The 20,184-nt window shown below is 34.7% G+C and overlaps 2 protein-coding genes across 4 annotated transcripts; both read right to left on the bottom strand.

Annotated features, from left to right (window-relative positions):
* LOC121210107 (uncharacterized) lies at positions 1 to 525 on the bottom strand. Its single transcript, XM_041082212.1, has one exon. It carries the CDS (start codon positions 523 to 525, stop codon positions 1 to 3), a length of 525 nt encoding a protein of 174 aa, XP_040938146.1.
* An 11,839-nt stretch (positions 526 to 12,364) lies between these two features.
* LOC107963634 (ADP-ribosylation factor) lies at positions 12,365 to 18,867 on the bottom strand. 3 transcript variants are annotated; one of them, XM_016900067.2, is made up of 7 exons: positions 18,421 to 18,832; positions 16,312 to 16,402; positions 15,102 to 15,217; positions 14,849 to 14,908; positions 14,703 to 14,768; positions 12,792 to 12,992; positions 12,365 to 12,708 (listed from the first exon to the last, which is right to left on the bottom strand). In XM_016900067.2, the coding sequence occupies exons 1-6, from the start codon at positions 18,475 to 18,477 to the stop codon at positions 12,798 to 12,800; spliced, it is 585 nt and encodes a 194-aa protein (XP_016755556.1). In that variant the 5' UTR covers positions 18,478 to 18,832; the 3' UTR covers positions 12,365 to 12,708; positions 12,792 to 12,797. The 3 variants fall into 3 exon arrangements, with proteins under 3 accessions (XP_016755556.1, XP_040936093.1, XP_016755548.1); XM_016900059.2 differs by having other exon boundaries at positions 12,422 to 12,992; positions 18,421 to 18,867; XM_041080159.1 differs by lacking the exon at positions 14,849 to 14,908 and having other exon boundaries at positions 12,365 to 12,992.
* Between the last annotated feature and the right edge of the window lie 1,317 nt (positions 18,868 to 20,184).

Raw genomic sequence — 20,184 nt, 5'->3', positions numbered from 1 at the left:
CTACGGTAGATTAGAATTATGAAGAGGATTTGGTCCTCTTGGAGTTTCTTTCTTCACAATGACATTAAAATCGCTAAGTGCTTGCAAAGGATTTGGTCCTCCCGGAGTTTCTCTTTTCGCAATGACATTAAAACCACTAGGAGCCTGCAGAGGATTAGAATCGTGAAGAGGATTTGGTCCTCCCGGAGTTTCTCTCTTTACAATGACATTAAAACCACTAGGTGCCTGCAGAGGATTAGAATCGTGAAGAGGATTTGGTCCTCCCAAAGTTTCTCTCTTCACAATGACATTATAACCACTAGGAGCCTGCAAAGAATTAGAATCGTGAAGAGGATTTGGTCCTCCCGGAGTTTCTCTCTTCACAATGACATTAAAACCACTAAGTGCCTGCAAAGGATTAGAATCATGTAGAGGATTTGGTCCTCCCGGAGTTTCTCTCTTCACAATGATATTAAAACCACTAGGTACCTGAAGAGGATTAGAATTGTGAAGAGAATTTGATCCTCCCGGAGTTTCTCTCTTCATGATGACATTTTTAACATTTTTAATGGTAGAATGATCATGAAGAGGATTGGAGCTTCTGAGTGTTAAAATCTTTCGATCATTTAAATTATCAACTTTTCGTGCTTCAAAAATCATGAGTAGCATAGACAAAATCATGAAAATCAACGACAATTCCATTTTAACAACCATTTTTAGTTTAAAGGAAAAAAGGGTTATGATATGAAGGATAGTCTAATACATCTATTTATATGAGCAAATTTTCACTTAGAATCTCACTATTTGATAGCGCTAATACCAAATAATAATGATTTTTAGATATAATTTCCATTTACTTATAATGTTTGCATAAATTAATTGTCTAAAATTTATGAAAATATTTGATGTTCCTATTTTGTAATATTTCCTTAAAATAATTCATTCATTTATGAAAATAATATTTGATGTTGTCTTTTATGAAAATATTACAATTCATTCATCAAACTTTAATTAGCAACACCTACACCCATGTTTTTCTTTTCTTGTTTTAGACATAAAATTGGAAATTTATAAATAAATTTGGGGTGTACTTGAAAATTTTGGTTCCAAAAAATGATTTTAGTTGAAAAAAATAGCACATATAAATACTCAAATAATTGAAATCCATGATTTTATGATTTCAATTATATAATCATATCAATTCACAACCAATTCTTTAATAAAAAATCTTTAGTTTTTATTAGTACAAATTCCAAATAGGATATAGAGAAATCACTTTAATTTTCACTTTTGTCAAAACACATTAAAGAAGCATGAAATTTGTTTAATAAAATATTTAAGGTATAATAATAAATTTAATCCAAAAATTTACACTTTTCATTTTTATTTTTTAGGCTTTTTTCCCCAACTAATATAAAAAAAAGAATAATTTACTATTGAAATAGGATAGGAGAAAATTTATTTACCGGAATAGGCAAACACTACAATAGCTCACTGGTGCCGTGTAACCAACTGGCGACACCACCCCCACTTCCCCCTAATTATTACGACATGATTAGTTTTTTAAAAAAATATTTTTTTACTACTGTGTTAGGCAGCACCGGTACGTTTTTTCGATGGGATACCTATATTTCTTTAGTATATCGGATTAAAAAAATATTTTTAATAGTGTCGTCGACGTGTTAGGCGGCACCAGGAAATAATTTGAAATTATTTTTTTAATTGCTAAAAAAAAGGTTGAAAAAGCAAAAGAAAAAGAGGACCCGTGACCGTCCTGTTGAAAGGTTAGCTGATAGTTATAGGTTAGTTAATGTTTTAGTTTGTAATCTAACTAGAAACTGTTAATTGGTTAGTTGGTTAGGGACTAAACTGTTGGTGTATAAATATATTATGGTTGTAATTTTAAATATATCTTTTTTTCCCTTAATGAAAGTTACTTTTCAATTATTTTTCTTTTTTCCTTTTTTGTGCCTTAGCTGTCGTCTTTGCTCTTCTGTCTTGCTTCTCTTTTGTTCATCACGGACATGTCACGGTTGACTACAGTCACCGATGTTTCTCAACATGGTATCAGAGCCACTATCAATTATCTTTTTCTGGTTAACGTGAGTCTCTCCTCAGCCTATCATTCTCTTTTGTACATCTCCTCTTTCGTAGATTAACTTTGATCGATTGTTTGGTTTTATCAATTCACATTTGTCATCTTTTTTTACAGATCTCTTCTACTTGATTGTTTGTTAATTGGTAACTTTCTTAAACCAAAAGTGTCAGTTTTTACTTGTTGATTGTTGTTTGGTGAGAATGGTGACTCCATCGGGTTCTACTGTAGATTTCAACCATCCATTACACTTACATCCATCTGATAATCCAAGTGCACAACTAGTTTCTCATCAACTTCTTGGGTTTGAGAATTATACTATTTGGAGCCAAAGCAATGTGAATAGCATTGTTGGCGAAGAAAAAATTGGGTTTGGTGGATGGTACTTGTCCCAAAGACTTGGTGACAATCGATTTGCATCCGCAATGGGACCGATGCAATGTTATAGTGTTATTCTGGATTTTAAACATTGTCAGCAAGGAACTTTCAGCAGGAATAGTCTTTGCTTCTAGTGCAGCAATGGTTTGGACTGATTTTAGTGAACATTTCAACAAGGTTGATGGTTCTCGAGTTTTTTTCCTGTATCGTGAGATTGCTTCTCATTGTCAAGGGACTGCTTCAGTGTCTGTATACTTCACCAAATTGCATCTATTTTGGGATGAGTATGATGCACTCGTTCCGTTTTTTCTTGTGGTTGTTTAAGACACTCAAAGCAAAAAGTTGAACATGTTGTTCAGCAACGCTTGTTCCAATTTCTAATGGGATTGAATGATACTTATGGTGTTGTTTGTAGTCAGATTCTGTTAATGACTCCGTTACCTACTGTCAATCAAGCTTATTCCATGTTGATGCAAGAAGAATCTCAAAGGCATCATGCTTCAAGGCTAGTTGCTTTAGATCCAACATTGGTGTATTCGGCTAATATCGCTCAAAAAAAGCGGTTCAATGGTGTTTGTGACCATAACAAGATCCATGGACACAAAAGGAAGAGGTGCTACAAGTTAATCAGATATCCTCCCGATTTTAAATTCACCAAAAAGGTTTCGAATTTGACTGGGTTTGTAGTAAATAATATGGTAGCAACTGACTCGATAGATGCAATTGCTGATGTTGGCACATCCAATACTCCTCAAGCACCTATATTCACACAAGCTTAATATCAACAAATATTAAATTTTTTGAATAAGGAGTCTTTGGTAGCAGTTGTTGCAAGTTTGAGAGACTAGTTTGGCAAGTATCGTCTCGCCTTGTGAATGCATTTTGGACACTGGTGCCACCAACCACATGCTATCTAACTTTCAACATTTGGAATTTGCTGTTTCATGTGCATCATCTTCGTCTTGTGTCTGATTACCTACTAGCTCCTCCTCACCAATCACACACATTAGTTCTTGTACTATTTCTCCTGATATTAGATTAGCCAATGTGTTGAATATATACCAAACTTCCGTTATAATTTGCTTTCAATTTCTAAACTCACTAAAGACTTGCATTGTTTTGTTTCGTTTTATCCCTATTTTTGCATATTTTAGGATCACTCAAGTGGAAAGATAAAAGAGGATTGGTAAAGAGCAAGGTGGTCTGTATATCCTTCAACCTTCTCGAATTGTTTCTTCACCAACTTCAGCTTCAACTTTGTCACCAACTTCTACATCAACCGTGGGTAACATCTTATTTCGTACAACTACCACTACTGATTCTTCCTTACTCTGGCATTCCCATCTTGGTCATGCTTCTATTTGCATTTTTTCCAGTAGTACTTCTATACTAAAATGTTTTGTATGTCCATTAGCAAAACTGTTGAAAAGACAAATTAAAAGGGGTGTTGAAAAGTCAAAAAAATGGGAAGTGCAAGTGGCACCGAAAGAAAAAAATGGTAGGCAAGTTGTTTAAAGTTGAATGGGATAATTGCAATTTTGGTCCCTAATTTTTTAGGCCATTTGCAAGTTAGTCCCTGAACCTCAACTATATATAGGCCTAACCATTTCTCATTTACACCATCCCAACCAATCTTTCTCTCTTAGTTTTCTCTCTTCTCCCATTTGAGAATTCTTAAGGAATTCTATTTGTTTGTAATATTTTGGAGATAGTAAAGTTATCATCTGGTGTTAGTGCCCGAGGACGTAGGTATAATTTATCGAACCTCGTTAAAACTCTTATATTCTTTTTGTCCTATTTTTCTTTCAATATTTGAGGGTATAATAGTAGTATTTAATTGTGCTATTAAATTACGTTAGAAGGAATATTCTGACTAAGGAAAGACTTGGTATTTAAGAGATCCTTGTGATCCACCTCTCTTCCTTGGGAATTGAACTTTGTGTGATTTTTTAGTACAATAATTTACACGCTTCCGACCCTATTGGAACAACAAGTGGTATCAAGAGCCGAAGGTTAATCGTAGTATGCTCTGTGGTTGCAGTTTAAACTGATCTTCCACATCAGAAAATATTTCCTTAGGTATATTGAAAGATTATGGAGAAAACGGTCGGTGTAGGAGCTTCAACATCGTCCATGTGGACAAGACCGACAATTGCAAATGCAAGATTGGCCGTGGAGATCTTTGATGGCACAGGCCATTTTGGTATGTGGCAAAGTGAGGTTCTAGATGCCCTTTTTCAGCAGGGTCTAGACATTGCCATTGATGAAGAGAAACCAGATGATGTACAAGAGAAAGATTGGAAGGCGATCAATCGGTTGGCATGTGGCACAATTCGATCATGCCTTTCTCGAGAGTAGATGTATGCTTTTTCAAAGGAGACTTCTGCAAATAAGTTGTGGGTGGCACTTGAAGAAAAATTTTTGAAGAAAAACAGTCAAAATAAGCTCCACTTGAAGAAAAGACTGTTTCGCTTCACATACGTCCCAAGTACCACAATGGATGATCACATCACCAAATTTAATCAGTTAGTCACTGATTTGCTGAATATGGATGAGACATTCAAAGATGAAGATTTGGCTTTGATGCTGTTGGGGTCACTTCCTGAAGAGTTTGAGTTCCTAGAAACTACTCTACTTCATGGCAGGAGTGATATATCTCTGAGCGAAGTCTGTGCAGCCTTATACAGTTATGAACAGAGAAAGAAGGACAAACAGAAAAACTCAATCAGAGATACAGAAGCTTTAGTAGTCCGAGGTCGTTCATACACTCGGAAGAAAACTCAAAAGGGGAGATCAAAGTCAAAGTCCAGACTCGGGAAAGATGAATGTGCTTTTTGTCATGAGAAAGGCCACTGGAAGAAAAATTGTCCAAAGCTGAAGAATAAGGGAAAAGCTGTTGTAGATGCTTGTGTTGCTAAGCATGATACTAGTGACTCTGAACTATCACTGGTTGCATCATCATCGTCGTTCCATTCAGATGAGTGGATATTGGATTCGGGTTGTATCTATCATATGTCCCCTAACCGGGAGTGGTTCTCTGATTTAGTAGAACTAAATGGAGGAGTTGTTTATATGGGCAATGACAATGCCTGTAAAACTGTTGGGATAGGTTCAATCTAATTAAAGAATCAAGATGGATCAACCAGAGTTCTGACTGATGTTCGGTACGTGCCCAGTTTGAAGAAAAATCTCATCTCATTGGGAGCCTTGGAATCCAATGGTTCAGTTGTTACTATGAGAGATGGGATTTTGAAAGTGACATCTGGCGCACTTGTGATATTGAAGGGCATCAGGAAAAATATCTTGTATTACTACCAAGGTAGTACAGTTATTGGAGCAGTCGCTACAGCTTCCGGTAACAAAGAATTGGACTCAATGCAGTTGTGGCATATGAAGTTGGGACATGCCAGCGAAAAATCCTTGCAAATTCTGGCAAAGCAAGGATTGTTGAAAGGTGCAAAGGCTTACAAATTAAAATTTTGCGAGCATTGTGTTCTGGGAAAGCAAAAGAGAGTGAAATTCGGTACTGCTATCCATAATACAAAAGGTATTTTGGAATATGTTCACTCAGATGTGTGGGGGCCTTCCAAGACACCTTCATTGGGAGGAAAACACTACTTTGTTACTTTTGTTGATGACTTTTCCAGAAGAGTTTGGGTGTATACCATGAGAACTAAGGATGAAGTGCTTAGAGTTTTTCTTAAATGGAAAACTATGATCGAAAACCAGACTGGCAAGAAAATCAAGCGGCTTAGGACGGACAATGGAGGGGAATATAAAAGTGATCCGTTCTTCGATGTGTGCCAAGAGTATGGTATTGTTCGACACTTCACAGTTAAGGATACACCACAGCAGAATGGATTGGCAGAGCGTATGAATCGAACATTGCTGGAGAAAGTTCGATGTATGTTGTCCAATGCTAGGTTGGGCAAGCAATTTTGGGCTGAGGCTGTGACATACGCTGGCCATCTTGTTAATCGTTTGCCATCATCTGTATTAGAAAGAAAAACTCCTATGGAGGTATGGTCTGGAAAACCGGCTACAGATTATGATTCCTTACATGTGTTTGGATCCACTGCATATTACCATGTGAAGGAGTCAAAGTTAGATCCGAGGGCAAAGAAAGCTCTCTTTATGGGAATCACTTCTGGAGTGAAGGGATTTCGTCTTTGATGCTTAAGCACAAAGAAAATGATCTGTAGCAGAGATGTTACCTTTGATGAATCTGCCACATTGAAAAAGGTAGCAGATAAAGATATTCAGACGAGCAATACTCCACAGCAGGTGGAGTGTACTCCAAAACAGGTGGAGTTTGAGCAGATGGGGATTTGCCCAGTTAATAAGTCTAATTCTCCAGCCACAATGGAGGAATTAGAGGTTGAAGAGGTTCTGACCCAAGAACCACTAAGTACACCAGAACCAGTTACAGTTGCAAGGCCACGGAGAGAAATTCGTAAACCTGCTCGATTTACTGATATAGTGGCCTACGCCCTTCCCGTTGTTGATGATATTCCTATCACTTATCAAGAAGCAATGCAAAGCTTAGAAAGTGATAAATGGAAAAGCGTCATGGATGAAGAAATGTAGTCTCTCCTGAAGAACAATATTTGGGAATTGGCGCAATTACCAAAAGGTAAAAGGGCAATCGGATGCAAGTGGGTATTCGCAAAGAAAGATGGATCTCCTAGCAAGAAGGATATTCGCTACAAGGCAAGATTGGTAGCTAAAGGCTACGCTCAGAAGGAGGGAATTGACTACAATGATGTATTTTCCCTGTTGTGAAGCATTCCTCCATTAGAATTTTGTTGGCCTTGGTATCACAGTTGAATTTGAAACTAGCTCAACTTGATGTTAAGACGGCTTTCTTGCATGGTGAGTTAGAAGAGGAGATCTATATGACTCAGCCCGAAGGATACACAGATGCTGGTGGTAGAAATTGGGTTTGTAAGCTGAACAAATCGCTATATGGATTGAAGCAATCCCCGAGGCAGTGGTACAAGCGATTTGATAGCTTTATGAGAAGGCAGAAGTACACAAGAAGCAAATATGACAATTGTGTATATTTGCAGAAGCTGCATGACGGATCTTTTATTTATCTACTCTTGTATGTTGATGATATGTTAATCGCTTCGAAGAGCCAAAATGAGATAGATAAGCTGAAGGCTCAGTTGAATCAAGAGTTTGAGATGAAAGATCTAGGTGAGGCCAAGAAGATTCTCGGCATGGAAATAAGTAGAGATAGACCGAGAGGCAAGCTCTGTTTAAATCAGAAGCAATATCTGAAAAAAGGTATTACAATGTTTTGGTGTAAATGAAAACACAAAACATGTAAGTAACCCACTTGCTTCTCATTTGAAACTTAGTGCTCAATTATCTCCGAAGACTGAAGATGAAAGAGAATATATGGCGAAAGTCCCATATGCTAATGCAGTGGGGAGTTTGATGTATGCGATGGTGTGTACGAGGCCTGACATTTCACAAGCTGTTAGAGTTGTGAGCAGGTATATGCATGATCCTGGAAAAGGACATTGGCAAGCTGTGAAATGGATTCTACGGTATCTTCGAAAAACTGTAGATGTTGGTTTAATTTTTGAACAGGATGAAGCACTTGGTCAGTTTGTAGTTGGATATGTTGATTCCGACTTTGCTGGTGATTTAGATAAACGTCGTTCAACTACGGGGTATCTGTTTACTCTTGCGAAAGCCCCAGTGAGTTGGAAGTCTACCTTACAGTCTACAGTAGCTGTGTCTACTACAGAGGCAGAATATATGGCAGTTACAGAAGCTGTTAAGGAGGCTATTTGGCTTAATGGATTGTTGAAAGACTTAGGAGTTGTTCAAAGTCACATAAGTTTATATTATGACAGTCAGAGCGCTATTCATTTAGCGAAAAATCAAGTCTATCATTCAAGAACCAAGCATATCGACGTAAGATATCACTTTGTGCGGGAAGTCTTTGAAAAAGGAAAAATTCTACTTCAGAAGATTCCGACAGCAGATAATCCCGCAGATATGATGACCAAGGTGGTAACAACAATCAAGTTTAATCATTGTTTGAACTTGATTAACATCCTGAGAATTTGAGCACCTTTAGGTGTATGGCGCTCGAGAGCGCATTTGGAGGCACTACAAAAGATAGCTTTATCGAATTTGGGGAGTTGAAGGAAGTATGTGAAGATGTGATTATCCTAATCAAATCTTCAAGGTGGAGATTGTTGAAAAGACAAATTAAAAGGGGTGTTGAAAAGTCAAAAAAATGGGAGGTGCAAGTGGCACCGAAAGAAAAAAATGGTAGGCAAGTTGTTTAAAGTTGAATGGGATAATGGTAATTTTGGTCCCTAATTTTTTAGGCCATTTGCAAGTTAGTCCCTGAATCTCAACTATAAATAGGCCTAACCATTTCTCATTTACACCATCCCAACCAATCTTTCTCTCTTAGTTTTCTCTCTTCTCCCATTTGAGAATTCTTAAGGAATTCTATTTGTTTGTAATATTTTGGAGATAGTAAAGTTATCATCTGGTGTTAGTGCCCGAGGACGTAGGTATAATTTACCGAATCTCGTTAAAACTCTTATGTTCTTTTTGTCCTATTTTTCTTTCAATATTTGAGGGTATAATAGTAGTATTTAATTGTGCTATTAAATTACGTTAGAAGGAATATTCTGACTAAGGAAAGACTTGGTATTTAAGAGATCCTTGTGATCCACCTCTCTTCCTTGGGAATTGAACTTTGTGTGATTTTTTAGTACAATAATTTACACGCTTCCGACCCTATTGGAACAACAAAAACAAACTAGATTGTCATTTCCAATAAGTAAAACTCGGGCTGAGGTAGTGTTTTCTCTTATTCATTTAGACTTGTGGGGTCTGTATAAGATTTCAACCCATAGTGGGCATAGATATTTCTTGACCATTGTAGATGATTTTACTTGTATGAGTTGGGTGCATCTTTTACGTTTAAAAAGTGATGTTCTTGTACAACTCTAGCAATTCTTTGTCATGATCAAAAATCAATTTTCAGCTACACTGTTAAAACTATATTTTTCAGCTACACTGTTAAAACTATTTTAAGTGATAATGGATGTGAATTTTTTAAGACTGAGTGTAATGAATATTTTAGTCCCATGAGAATTATACATCAAAGTTTATGTACTCACACTCCACAGCAAAATGGGGTGGCCGAGCGTAAATATCGACATTTACTTGAAGTAGCTCGATTTTTAAAATTTCAGTCTAATATGCATTTTAAATTTTTGGGTGAGTGTGTCTTAGCAACCTGTTTTATCATTAATTATTTACCAACTCCTATTTTAGGTTAGAAAAGTTTTCTATAAGAAACTAGCTGATGTTCTTATTTAAGGGTTTCTGGTTGTCTTTGCTACGTTATCACACCTCATTATAGTGACAAATTTCACCCAAAGCAATTCCGTCTATATTCATGGGGTATTCATTTTTCATGAAATCACTTTTCCAGTTAAATCTCTTTTTTTTCTTTCCTACATCCAATGATACCACTTTTCTTGAGATTGATAATTCACTTTCTCCTCTACCTAATATCATGGCTTCACCACCCGATTCACCATTTGTCATACTCGTTCCTCCACCCGATTCACCTATTGTGTCTTCATCACCTACACCTCATTATGTCGTACTTTGCATCTCCCTAAACATCCACAATAGATGAAAGACTATGTTTATTCTAACCAATCCTCTGCTCCACTTGAATCAGGTCAGTATGCAATTTCTCATTTACCACATCATATTCATAGTTTTGCTGCTAACATCTCTGCTGTCCCTGAACCACAAACTTATTAAGAAGCCGTTTTGCAGTGCTATGACAAGTACTTGAAAGCAGCATTCAAAGAGGCAGCTACAAAAGCAGGTCATCCAGAATGAGAATTACCAGACGATGTTGGGGCATACAATGACTCACCTAATTCAACTGAGATTTTTTGGATAAATGAACCCTCTATTTTATATAATATATTCTTAATTAAATAAAATATATTTTAAAATAAAAATGATAGTACTTTTTATTTTAAATAATACTAACGTAAGATTTTATAAGATTAACATAATTATATCAACGATAAGTAAAATATATGATTTATATTATATCTTATTATAAGATCTTAAAATAGTTTCTGTTTGGATTAATCTAATAAATAAATCATTATAGCTTTCTACAGAACCATGTTTTTTCATAAGTTGATGTATTCAATCTCTAATCTATGAAACTGAAGAACAGAATAACCATGATAATAAAACAACATAATATTTCATAAAATAATGTATAAAACAATGTCTTATTTTATTTAAATAATTGTGGATTGTATTAAAAAAATGACTCGGATTAATCATATGCCCAGAGCTAGCAAAGGATTAGAGTTGTGAAGAGGATTTGGTCCTTCCGGAGTTTCTCTTTTCACAATGATGTTTAAACCACTAGGTGCCAACGGAGGATTAGAGTTATGAATAGGATTTGGTCCTCCCGGAGTTTCTCTCTTCACAATGACATTAAAACCACTAGGTGCTAGCAGAGGATTAGAATTACGAATTGGATTTGATCCTCCTAGAGTTTCTCTCTTCATGATGATGTTTAAACCACTAGGTGCCAACAGAGGATTAGAATTATGAAGAGGATTTGGATCTCCCGGGGTTTCTCTCTTCACAATGATATTAAAACCACCATGTGCCAGCAGAGGATTAGAGTTATGAAGAGGATTTAGTCCTCCTAGAGTTTATCTCTTCACAATGATGTTTAAACCACTAGGTGCCAACGGAAGATTAGAAATATGAAGAGAATTTGGACCTCTCGGAGCTTCTCTCTTCACAATGACATTAAAACCACTAAGTGCTAGTGGAGGATTAGAGTTATGAAGAGGATTTGGTCCTCCCGGAGTTTCTTTCTTTATGATGACATTTTTAATGGCAGAATGGTCATGAAGAGGATTGGATCTTTCGAGTGTCAAAACTCTTCTATCAAATTTTTGTGCTTCAAAAATCATGAATAACATAGATAAAATCATGAAAATCTACGACGACTCTATTTTAACAGTCATTTTTAGTTTAAAAAGGAAGAATGAGTTATGATAAAAAGGATAGTCTCATACATCATATTTATATGAGCAAATTTTCAATTAGAATCTTATTGTTTAAAAGCAATGATACCTAATAATAATGATTTTTAGATATAATTTCCATAAATTAATTATCTAACATATATGAAAATATTTGATGTTTCTATTTTGTAATATTTCTTTAAAATAGTTAGTTCATTCATTTATGAAAATAATATTTGATGTTGTCTTTTATGAAAATATGACAATTCATTCATCAATTTTAATTAGCAACACCTACACCCATGTTTTTTTTTCTTTATTTTTAGACACAAAATTGGAAATTTATAAATAAATTTGAGGTGTATTTGAAAATTTTGGTTGAAAAACTAAAATAACTGAAATCCATTATTTTATGATTTCAAATTTATAATCATATCAATTCACAAACAATTCTTTAATAAAAAATCTTAAGCTTTTTTTATTAGTACAAATTCCAAATAGGATATAGAGACATTACTTTAATTTTCATTTTCTGTCAAAATGCATTAAATAAGAATGAAATTTAATTTAATAAAAGATTTAAGGTATAATAACAAATTTAATCCTTAAAATTTACATTTTTCATTTTTAATCTTTATCAATTTAACCTTTATTTTTTGGCTAAAGTCAACTTCAACCTTACAAAAGAGTCGACTAGAGTCGAATTTACCCATTATCTAAACGTTGAATTATTAAATATAGCAAGTAGGGCTGACCTGATATAATGTATAATAATTTTACTTTACATACGATTAGCATAGTTCATACAATCATCTTTAAAAGGCGATAATCGTATCCGACGAAAATTCCAGAAACCAAGAATTGCAACCTCAAATTCTTGACTGAAAAAACAAAAGAAAACTCAAAATGACAATCATTTTCCACTTTATATGAGTTTTATGGGTCAATAATCTAAATATCCCTGGTAAGCAAATGAAATTCATTTGATGTAATACCTGCCTTTTTTAATATGCACACATTGGTAGAAACTCACTCATCTAAGTGCCATATAAGATGCAAGGGGAAACACCCCCCTACTAGACTTTCATCAGCTTTTAGACTAAACCGATTAAAAAAAAAAAAACACTTCGATTACAACATCGAACTTCCTAGTGATTTAAACACGGCTTACAAGCTTCAATGATGATGATGTATCTGGGAATGAAGTTGTCAAGAATTATTTTCTTGTTTACGAGCTCCGTTTTAATGGGAATATAGGCAAGAGAAGGGGTTGGAACCTGTGTTTATGAGAATGATGATGAACCTATCGATGAATATCCAGCAGCTCTCATTGCCTTGAGCGTACTGGCTAACCAGTCCAAGCCTTCATAGAGACCATCTCCTCTAAGTGCACAAGTACCTTGTATGTGCCATTTTCGGTTCTTCAGATCAAAAAGGCCTAATCCTTCACATACTTCCATTGGAGTCATTGCTCCTTTCTGGAAAGAGAAAACACAAAATCAGATAAACTGAAAGAGACATTTTTGTAAGGGAACTTTGATGCATGCATCATAGTACAAGGAAAAGCAAATAATGGTTGATTTAGTTCAACTAGCAAGCTCGAAAAAATAAGCGTGCAAGACTGCAGTTTTCATCTCAATTATTCAGCCAAAGCAAAATGGGAGAAGGAAGAGGTAAGAAAAACTAGCCCTTTTCATCTGTCACAAAAACAAGCTTAACGGAATGATGAATGCTAAAAGGATTAGATATTGATGCTCAGTCCTCCACAATCGATCTCCACATTACATCATTAGTAGTAATGTGAGAACGGAGAATAACAACACGATATCCATACAAAAGAGCCATTGAATTTTAAGCCAGGAAGCAAAATGAACTTCAGCGTTAACCTACAATCTAGCTTCACGGATTTTACTTTCGCCCAAAAACAGAACTACAATAAATGTTTCTATATGTATTTTGGTTATCCATTCGCTAAGCATTGATTGTTATAGGGGAATTCCAACTCCGCCAAATCCATTGTTTAACCAAATTTATTAGGATAAAAACACATTTAAGAGGGCAACAATCTCCCATGCCACCTAGATCTCATTTTACCTTGGATGTACATATTATACCAAAAAGTACACAAGGAAAGAGAGCCATTGATATAGTTGAGACAATCTAACTAGAAATTCATGTTACAACCAGCAAATGCTAAAAAATACGGGGGCAAATAGTATTGATACAGGTCTCTAACAGGATAAAACACATGCTAAGATCACATGAATATCTTGATACTATTAATGAAAATGTATCATTGTTCTAGGCAATGATCACAAAAACCAAACAGGTCAAAATTTAATCAAACAGAAGTAATGATACTCTCACAACAACCTGGTCCACATATATATGCTGCGTCTTTCTAGCAAAGAACTCTAGAAAACTCATGTGTCATAATTTCATCCAACCAAAAAGCAACACTACAATAGTGTTTACTGTTTAGTCCAAGGAATTAAAGCAGCCATGCTGCACTTTCACATGCTTTTTCCATATTATGCCAAAGATGATCAATTTTGAGGCAATCAAAGTTTTCAGACAATGGTAAAATGACGCCTTCTTGAAGTAGAAAAATGTTAAGGGGAATGAGAGAGCAAGGGGAACTTTGATAAGGACCCTTGGTTGAAGGATTTACAGTTCATACAGTGGAAGTCATCAAACATGCAGCTATATACAAGAGCCACATTTTATCAATATTGAACAATGAAGTAAGGTTTTGTTCATAGATCTTCAAAGGTAAGATGTAAATCACTATGATAAGCAGACATGTTAAACTATATTGAAGAGCACAGAGCATAAGTAAGTTCGAATTCTATGCACATAAAAATATGCAACATTACTAATGCTATCCATGTTTTACAATTGTAAATGCTATTAAAGTGTCAGTTTCTTTGCTGCTATTAATCTTTTGCAACATTGCATGAGGAAAATAACCAAAAGACTGTTATGTCAGATTAAGCAACATTGCATGTCTTGTTCTCAACAGTTCACTTTTCCATTACATGTGAGAAAGTAAAATAACCAAAAGATTGTTATGTCAGATTACTAAAAATTGCATGCTTTTGTTCTGAATAGTTCATCTAGCAGATACCACATGCACTTTGCAATGTATACAGAAAAACACAGGTCCAAAACAACTACACAAAACATACCATGTCCTGTTTGTTGGCGAACACCAAGATGACACTGTTGAGCATAAATGGATCATTGATAATAGTCTGAAAGAACATAAAGAGAAAATTAGACAAATATTAAGCCCAAATGCTTAACAAGTTTGTGTACCTTCTAAATTTACAACCTGAAATTCATTTTTAGCTTTCCCAATCCTCTCTCGGTCCAAGGAATCAACAACGTAGATCTGAACAGAAATATGTATTAGAGAGAGAGATGAATGGCTTATCTTTTCAATCAGTAGCGAAGAACGGAGTAAAATCACTTTAACAAATAAAATCTTTCAGTTTTGACAAATTAACAAAACAATCAGAAGAACAATTGGAGGGTGAAAATGTATTCCATTTTTTTAAGAGGAGAGAGAGAGCGCTAATTATCACCAATCCATCTGTGTTATTAAAGTAGTGCCTCCAGAGTGGCCTTAGTTTCTCTTGTCCACCAACATCCCAAACTGTAAACATCACATTCTTATATTGAACTTTCTCCACATTGAATCCTGAAGGAGACATCAATAAGAACTCATTACTCATATCAACTTGTCTATCCACCTCAAGGAAAAAAAGTTAATAAATCCAATTTAAAGCCAAAATTTCAACCAAAGATTATGTGAGGAATAGAAAAATGGGCCATAACACTAATCAATGATCTATGTCAAAATTAAATTTTGAGGAAAAAAATTGATTCGGACGAATATAGAAGGAAAATAAATTAAACAAAAAAAAAAATCTAATCAATGATATATCTAATACACACTGAATCAGAGTTCACAAAACTCAATTACTTTGTTCACGAAGCACCTATAGGGACGAAGACTAGAGAAGCACGGTTTCTCTATCCCAAACAACAACCACATTGCTGTACAAAGCAGGTGCATGACACAGTCAGGGAACTTTATAAAATCAGTTAATACTTGTTATTGAAGACTTGAAGTGAGTCTAAACTCATCAGTAATGCAAGACAACAGAACAACTAGAATGATAATTTATTACTGAATTAATATTTCCTTAAACTATACAGTCCCTTGAATAGTGATTTGGCCAACTAGGAAAAATAATCTTATAATAAGGGCCCACTAGTCCACTCTGACAGATTTGCTAGTTTTATTCAGATTTGATGTAGCATTTTGAGAAAAAAAAAAGTGAATTAGTTTTAGCGTTATGGTTTTAGTCCTTCCTGAAGTGGAACCTTGCATGCCAATTTTAGTGAACATTAGGACTGAGAATGTGTCAAACAAAAGCAAGCTTATATGGATGGAGGATCTGGGTGTATAGGTGTGAAACCTTTTTTTTCTCATGCCTAAAGCTATTATTGATAGCGGGCATTTTACAGGGGGTGCGGGGGAATCCTACGCTGGCAAGGCCAATCTATCAGGCTATATAGTAGGCCAGGCAAGAAGGTTATAGGGCTAAGAGAGACTTTTCTTTCCTTGGGGTTTTAGATCCAATGCCAGTTAGAGTTCTAGTTCCATTCTCCCAGTGAGGACCCAAAGGAAAAAAAAAAGAAGGAAAAGAAAGAACAGCAAAATACAAGAGTCTCAATCATATAGTTAACCGTTTCTAAAATCAAGTTATTATAGACTAAGTTGCCTACCAATAGTGGGGACAGTTGATAAAACTTCTCCAATGTGCAACTTGTACAATATAGTTGTTTTTCCAGCTGCATCAAGGCCAAGCATCACAACCTGAACCAGTTCCAGAAAATCACAACGAGAAAGGAGAATATAAAGTGATTTTTTTTATAAAAAATAAAAGGTGAACTGTACTGGTATCTAATTGCAAGAGTAAACATAAAGTAGAAGAACCTTCAATAATAGACTGAGATAAATAATAGCATGCCCAGATGTGGTACAGAAAAGAGTAAGACATGTGAATTATGCTACTACCTAAATTCAGAAATCTGAATCAATGTACTAATATGTCAAAAGTGCACTGGCTTGGATCCTAGTTTCTAAGGTGAACTCATATCAAAACAGTATCTCTCAAGTTAGGGGAAAAACGGATAATACAAATATAAACTGATCAGAATTATAACTCATCTCTATTGGTCCTTCTAAGATATCTACCATAGAACCTAATTTCAACAAATGAGTAAATTTAGCACATTTTGACTTCAATGATTCTCAGGACTCTAATTTCTAGGGTGAACTCATATCAAAACATTATCTCCAGAGTTAAAAACAAAAAATGGTCAATACATATTTAAACTGATCAGCATTATAATTCATATATATGTTTGATTCATCAATGAATATCTAGCATGGCACCTAAACTCAACAAACAAGTAAATTAAGCAACTTTTCGACTTCAATCATTCGCAGGTTCATAGCATTATTTACTATTTCTAAATTTTCTAACATAGTCTAATGACAATGCAAAATATCAACTAAGCATTCTATTATATATTGCCCCGTAGTAACAACATATTAAGATATTATTCAACCACAAAATAAACATAGGACAAAGCATGAACCATATAAAGGCATTACAAACCTTTTCAGGAATGCATCAAATCCTATACAATATCATTGTACATTTAGCATAACTTCATGTTGCACGGATACAGACGAATAAGATAACTAATTCAGGAATAAATTCAAAAATAAATACTTTACTGAGCAATTTCCAGATAAGTACGTTAGAATAACATGTTCCCTTTGCATTGGCTAGAATACTAGTGTAACAGAATTCTTATCATCTTCCATGGCAAGGAACTGCCAAGAAAGATTTGATGCACTGATGATGACAACTAATCAACAAAGTTTATTATTTCTTATAACAATATCAAACTAGATAGTTAAAGGGGAAAAGAGACAACATTAAGTAGAATATTTTGCTTCACAAGAAGACTTTTGCCCCAAAAAGAAAAACATAAACCATAATTTGATGCATATGGGATCTCGACAAATGAAAAAGTCTGGCAATTTCGAACATTCTAGTTCTACATTATTGAATGTACATCCTATTATAATAGAACTCAAAATCAGAGAAAATATCTATGTTCTGAACATTAGCAAATAGATGCTGAGCCTTACCAAGAGTAAAAGATAACAAAGGTAAATCAGGTTACTCAACTTCTCAACATAACTTAGGAGGACATTATACAATTGTCGTGTTTTTCATTTATCTCATTCAAGAAAGAGCAAGCTATAACAAATACTAAAGTGTGAACACATTTGGGATTCATTTTCTTTTCTACAACCAACGTGATAAAAGAAAATACCTGCAGCATACAACTCAATCAATGACAGAAAACACCTGCATTTCCCACTTCCATTTCATTGAACAAAACAAAAGATTGAATTTTCGATGCAATAGACAACGGCACTCAATATGATACAAACACATTCCTCAAAACACCCAAAAGTGAAAATTTGTTCTATGCAACAAAAATCTTAGTACAATCACGTATTTCTACATTAGAGGTCGACCCGTATCTATTCACAGAATTCATTGAAAAGATATAGCTAAATTCACAGACATCTAGCTGACTTTAATGGGATATAAGATCTTCAGCAAAACTACCCTATAAGATCCATGTCAAGAACTTTTCTTCAACTCCACATTAATTATAAAACCATATTATATAGGGTACAAGAAAAAAGAACCCTAACGATGATCAACTTTCAGTTAATATAACTAAACGAGATGCAAATGGCCAATTATCAACAAAACAAAAGAAATAAAGAGAGATTGAAAATACCCTCATCTCTGAGTTACCGAAAAAGGTATCGAAGAGCTTGCGAAAAGCTTGACCCATCCTTTTAAATTGTCAATTAAAATGGATACTGAATTTAGAATTTTTTTCCCCTTTTTTTGTTTTTGGGTTTCTGTTTTTTCTCTCTCCACAAGAAACTTGAGGATTTGGGGTTATCAGAGAGAGCAATTTCAAGCAGGAAAAAATTTAAAAAATAAAAATAAAAAATGGGTCTGGTTTTTTTTTCTTGCTAATGATATAAATGATGGGTTTTATAGCAATGAGAATAAGGAAAGAAAGGAAAAAGAAAGGGAAAGGAAAGCGTTGAAAGAGAGAAAGGGAAGGTTTCGTGGTGAAAGTAGAATGGACATATTCAATTTCATTTTTGTTTTGTTTATATGCTTTTAAGGGGTGGGACTGAACTGTGAGGAAACTTCCATGGTTTTTTATTATAATTTTCTTCTAACAAAATAGTTATAGGCATATAATATATTGCAAAGAATATTCAATACATGTACATCATTCAAACAAGTACAACTTACATCTTATGTACATCATTCAAACAAGTACAACTTACATCTTATGACCTAGTATATGATTTTTCACTCATGACTCTCGGTATTTCGTAACTAATAAAGTTGTTGTTTATTTAGGTGTGATTATTCTTATTCAAGATATTCACGAAATATGATAGAGGTTGATTAACGAAATTTGGCATATTCATCTCCTACTCAATTCGCAAACAAGTTAGATTTCAAGTTTACTTTTCAAAAATATAAGTTTTCAAACTTTTTATGCATACTTACTATTCAATTTTAGGTCATTTGCCAATGTACTTGCTTACCCTCATACGATTGTTGAGTGTACCATAGTATTTTATATCTCAACAATCACTTTTTTGCACTTTTGATTCGCTAAAGCAATTTCTTCACATATAGCTTTTGCTTTCAAGCTCTTTTGAATAGATACCTTTCAAAAATGACACCAATAAGTGTACTTACAATTCCTTATCACCATTTGTATCCCAACAATTTTATTTTTCTCATTATAAGCTTCAATATAATTCACCTTCACCCAATCCACTTCCAATGTTGACCATACTTCCATCACAAACCTCTTACCTATCAACATTCTTCTTCCATTTCCAATATAGCTATTACTTTCTGAATTTTTCTTGTTACTTGGTTTTAACTCTTTCTTTTGAAACACAACTTGACACCTACTTTCCTAATAGTCTAACATGCATGACTAATCAATACTAAATCTCTAGTCATTGTCTTACCTCTAAATTCTTTGAAAGTAAATACAAAGATAAGCCACTCATTTAAATATTCTTAAACCACAACAATGAGAGATATTAGACTAAAAGGCCTTAACAGTGTATGTAAATTAACAATGATCGTGATGGGTAGGCATCACCGAGGTGAATTGGTTTTATGGTAATGATGGTAGCCACAGTAAATGGGTGTAAAGGGGATATTTAGAAGTAAGCCTGAGAGGCAAGGGAACCACAATGCTCGTGGTAATCATGGTGGTCTTGTTATAGAGGGAGAATGAGCTTATTGACATGGGTTATTGAGGTGAGGAGGTCGTGATGACCAAGTTGGAAGAAGCTATTAGGCATGAGTCACCATGATACTCGAGGTGAAAAGGACCAGTAGGAGTGGTTCACCTTGGTGATCAATATGGCCATGGTACGAGGACCATTGTACCGTGGTAGATCGATGCCTTATCGTTGGTCGTTATGTAGAGACTATTCTGACCATGGTA

Source organism: Gossypium hirsutum, chromosome A11, assembly GCF_007990345.1.
Source record: "Gossypium hirsutum isolate 1008001.06 chromosome A11, Gossypium_hirsutum_v2.1, whole genome shotgun sequence".
NCBI lineage: Eukaryota > Viridiplantae > Streptophyta > Magnoliopsida > Malvales > Malvaceae > Gossypium > Gossypium hirsutum.
Note: the sequence above shows the minus strand (reverse complement) of the source record. Positions and strands in the feature narration are given on the sequence as shown.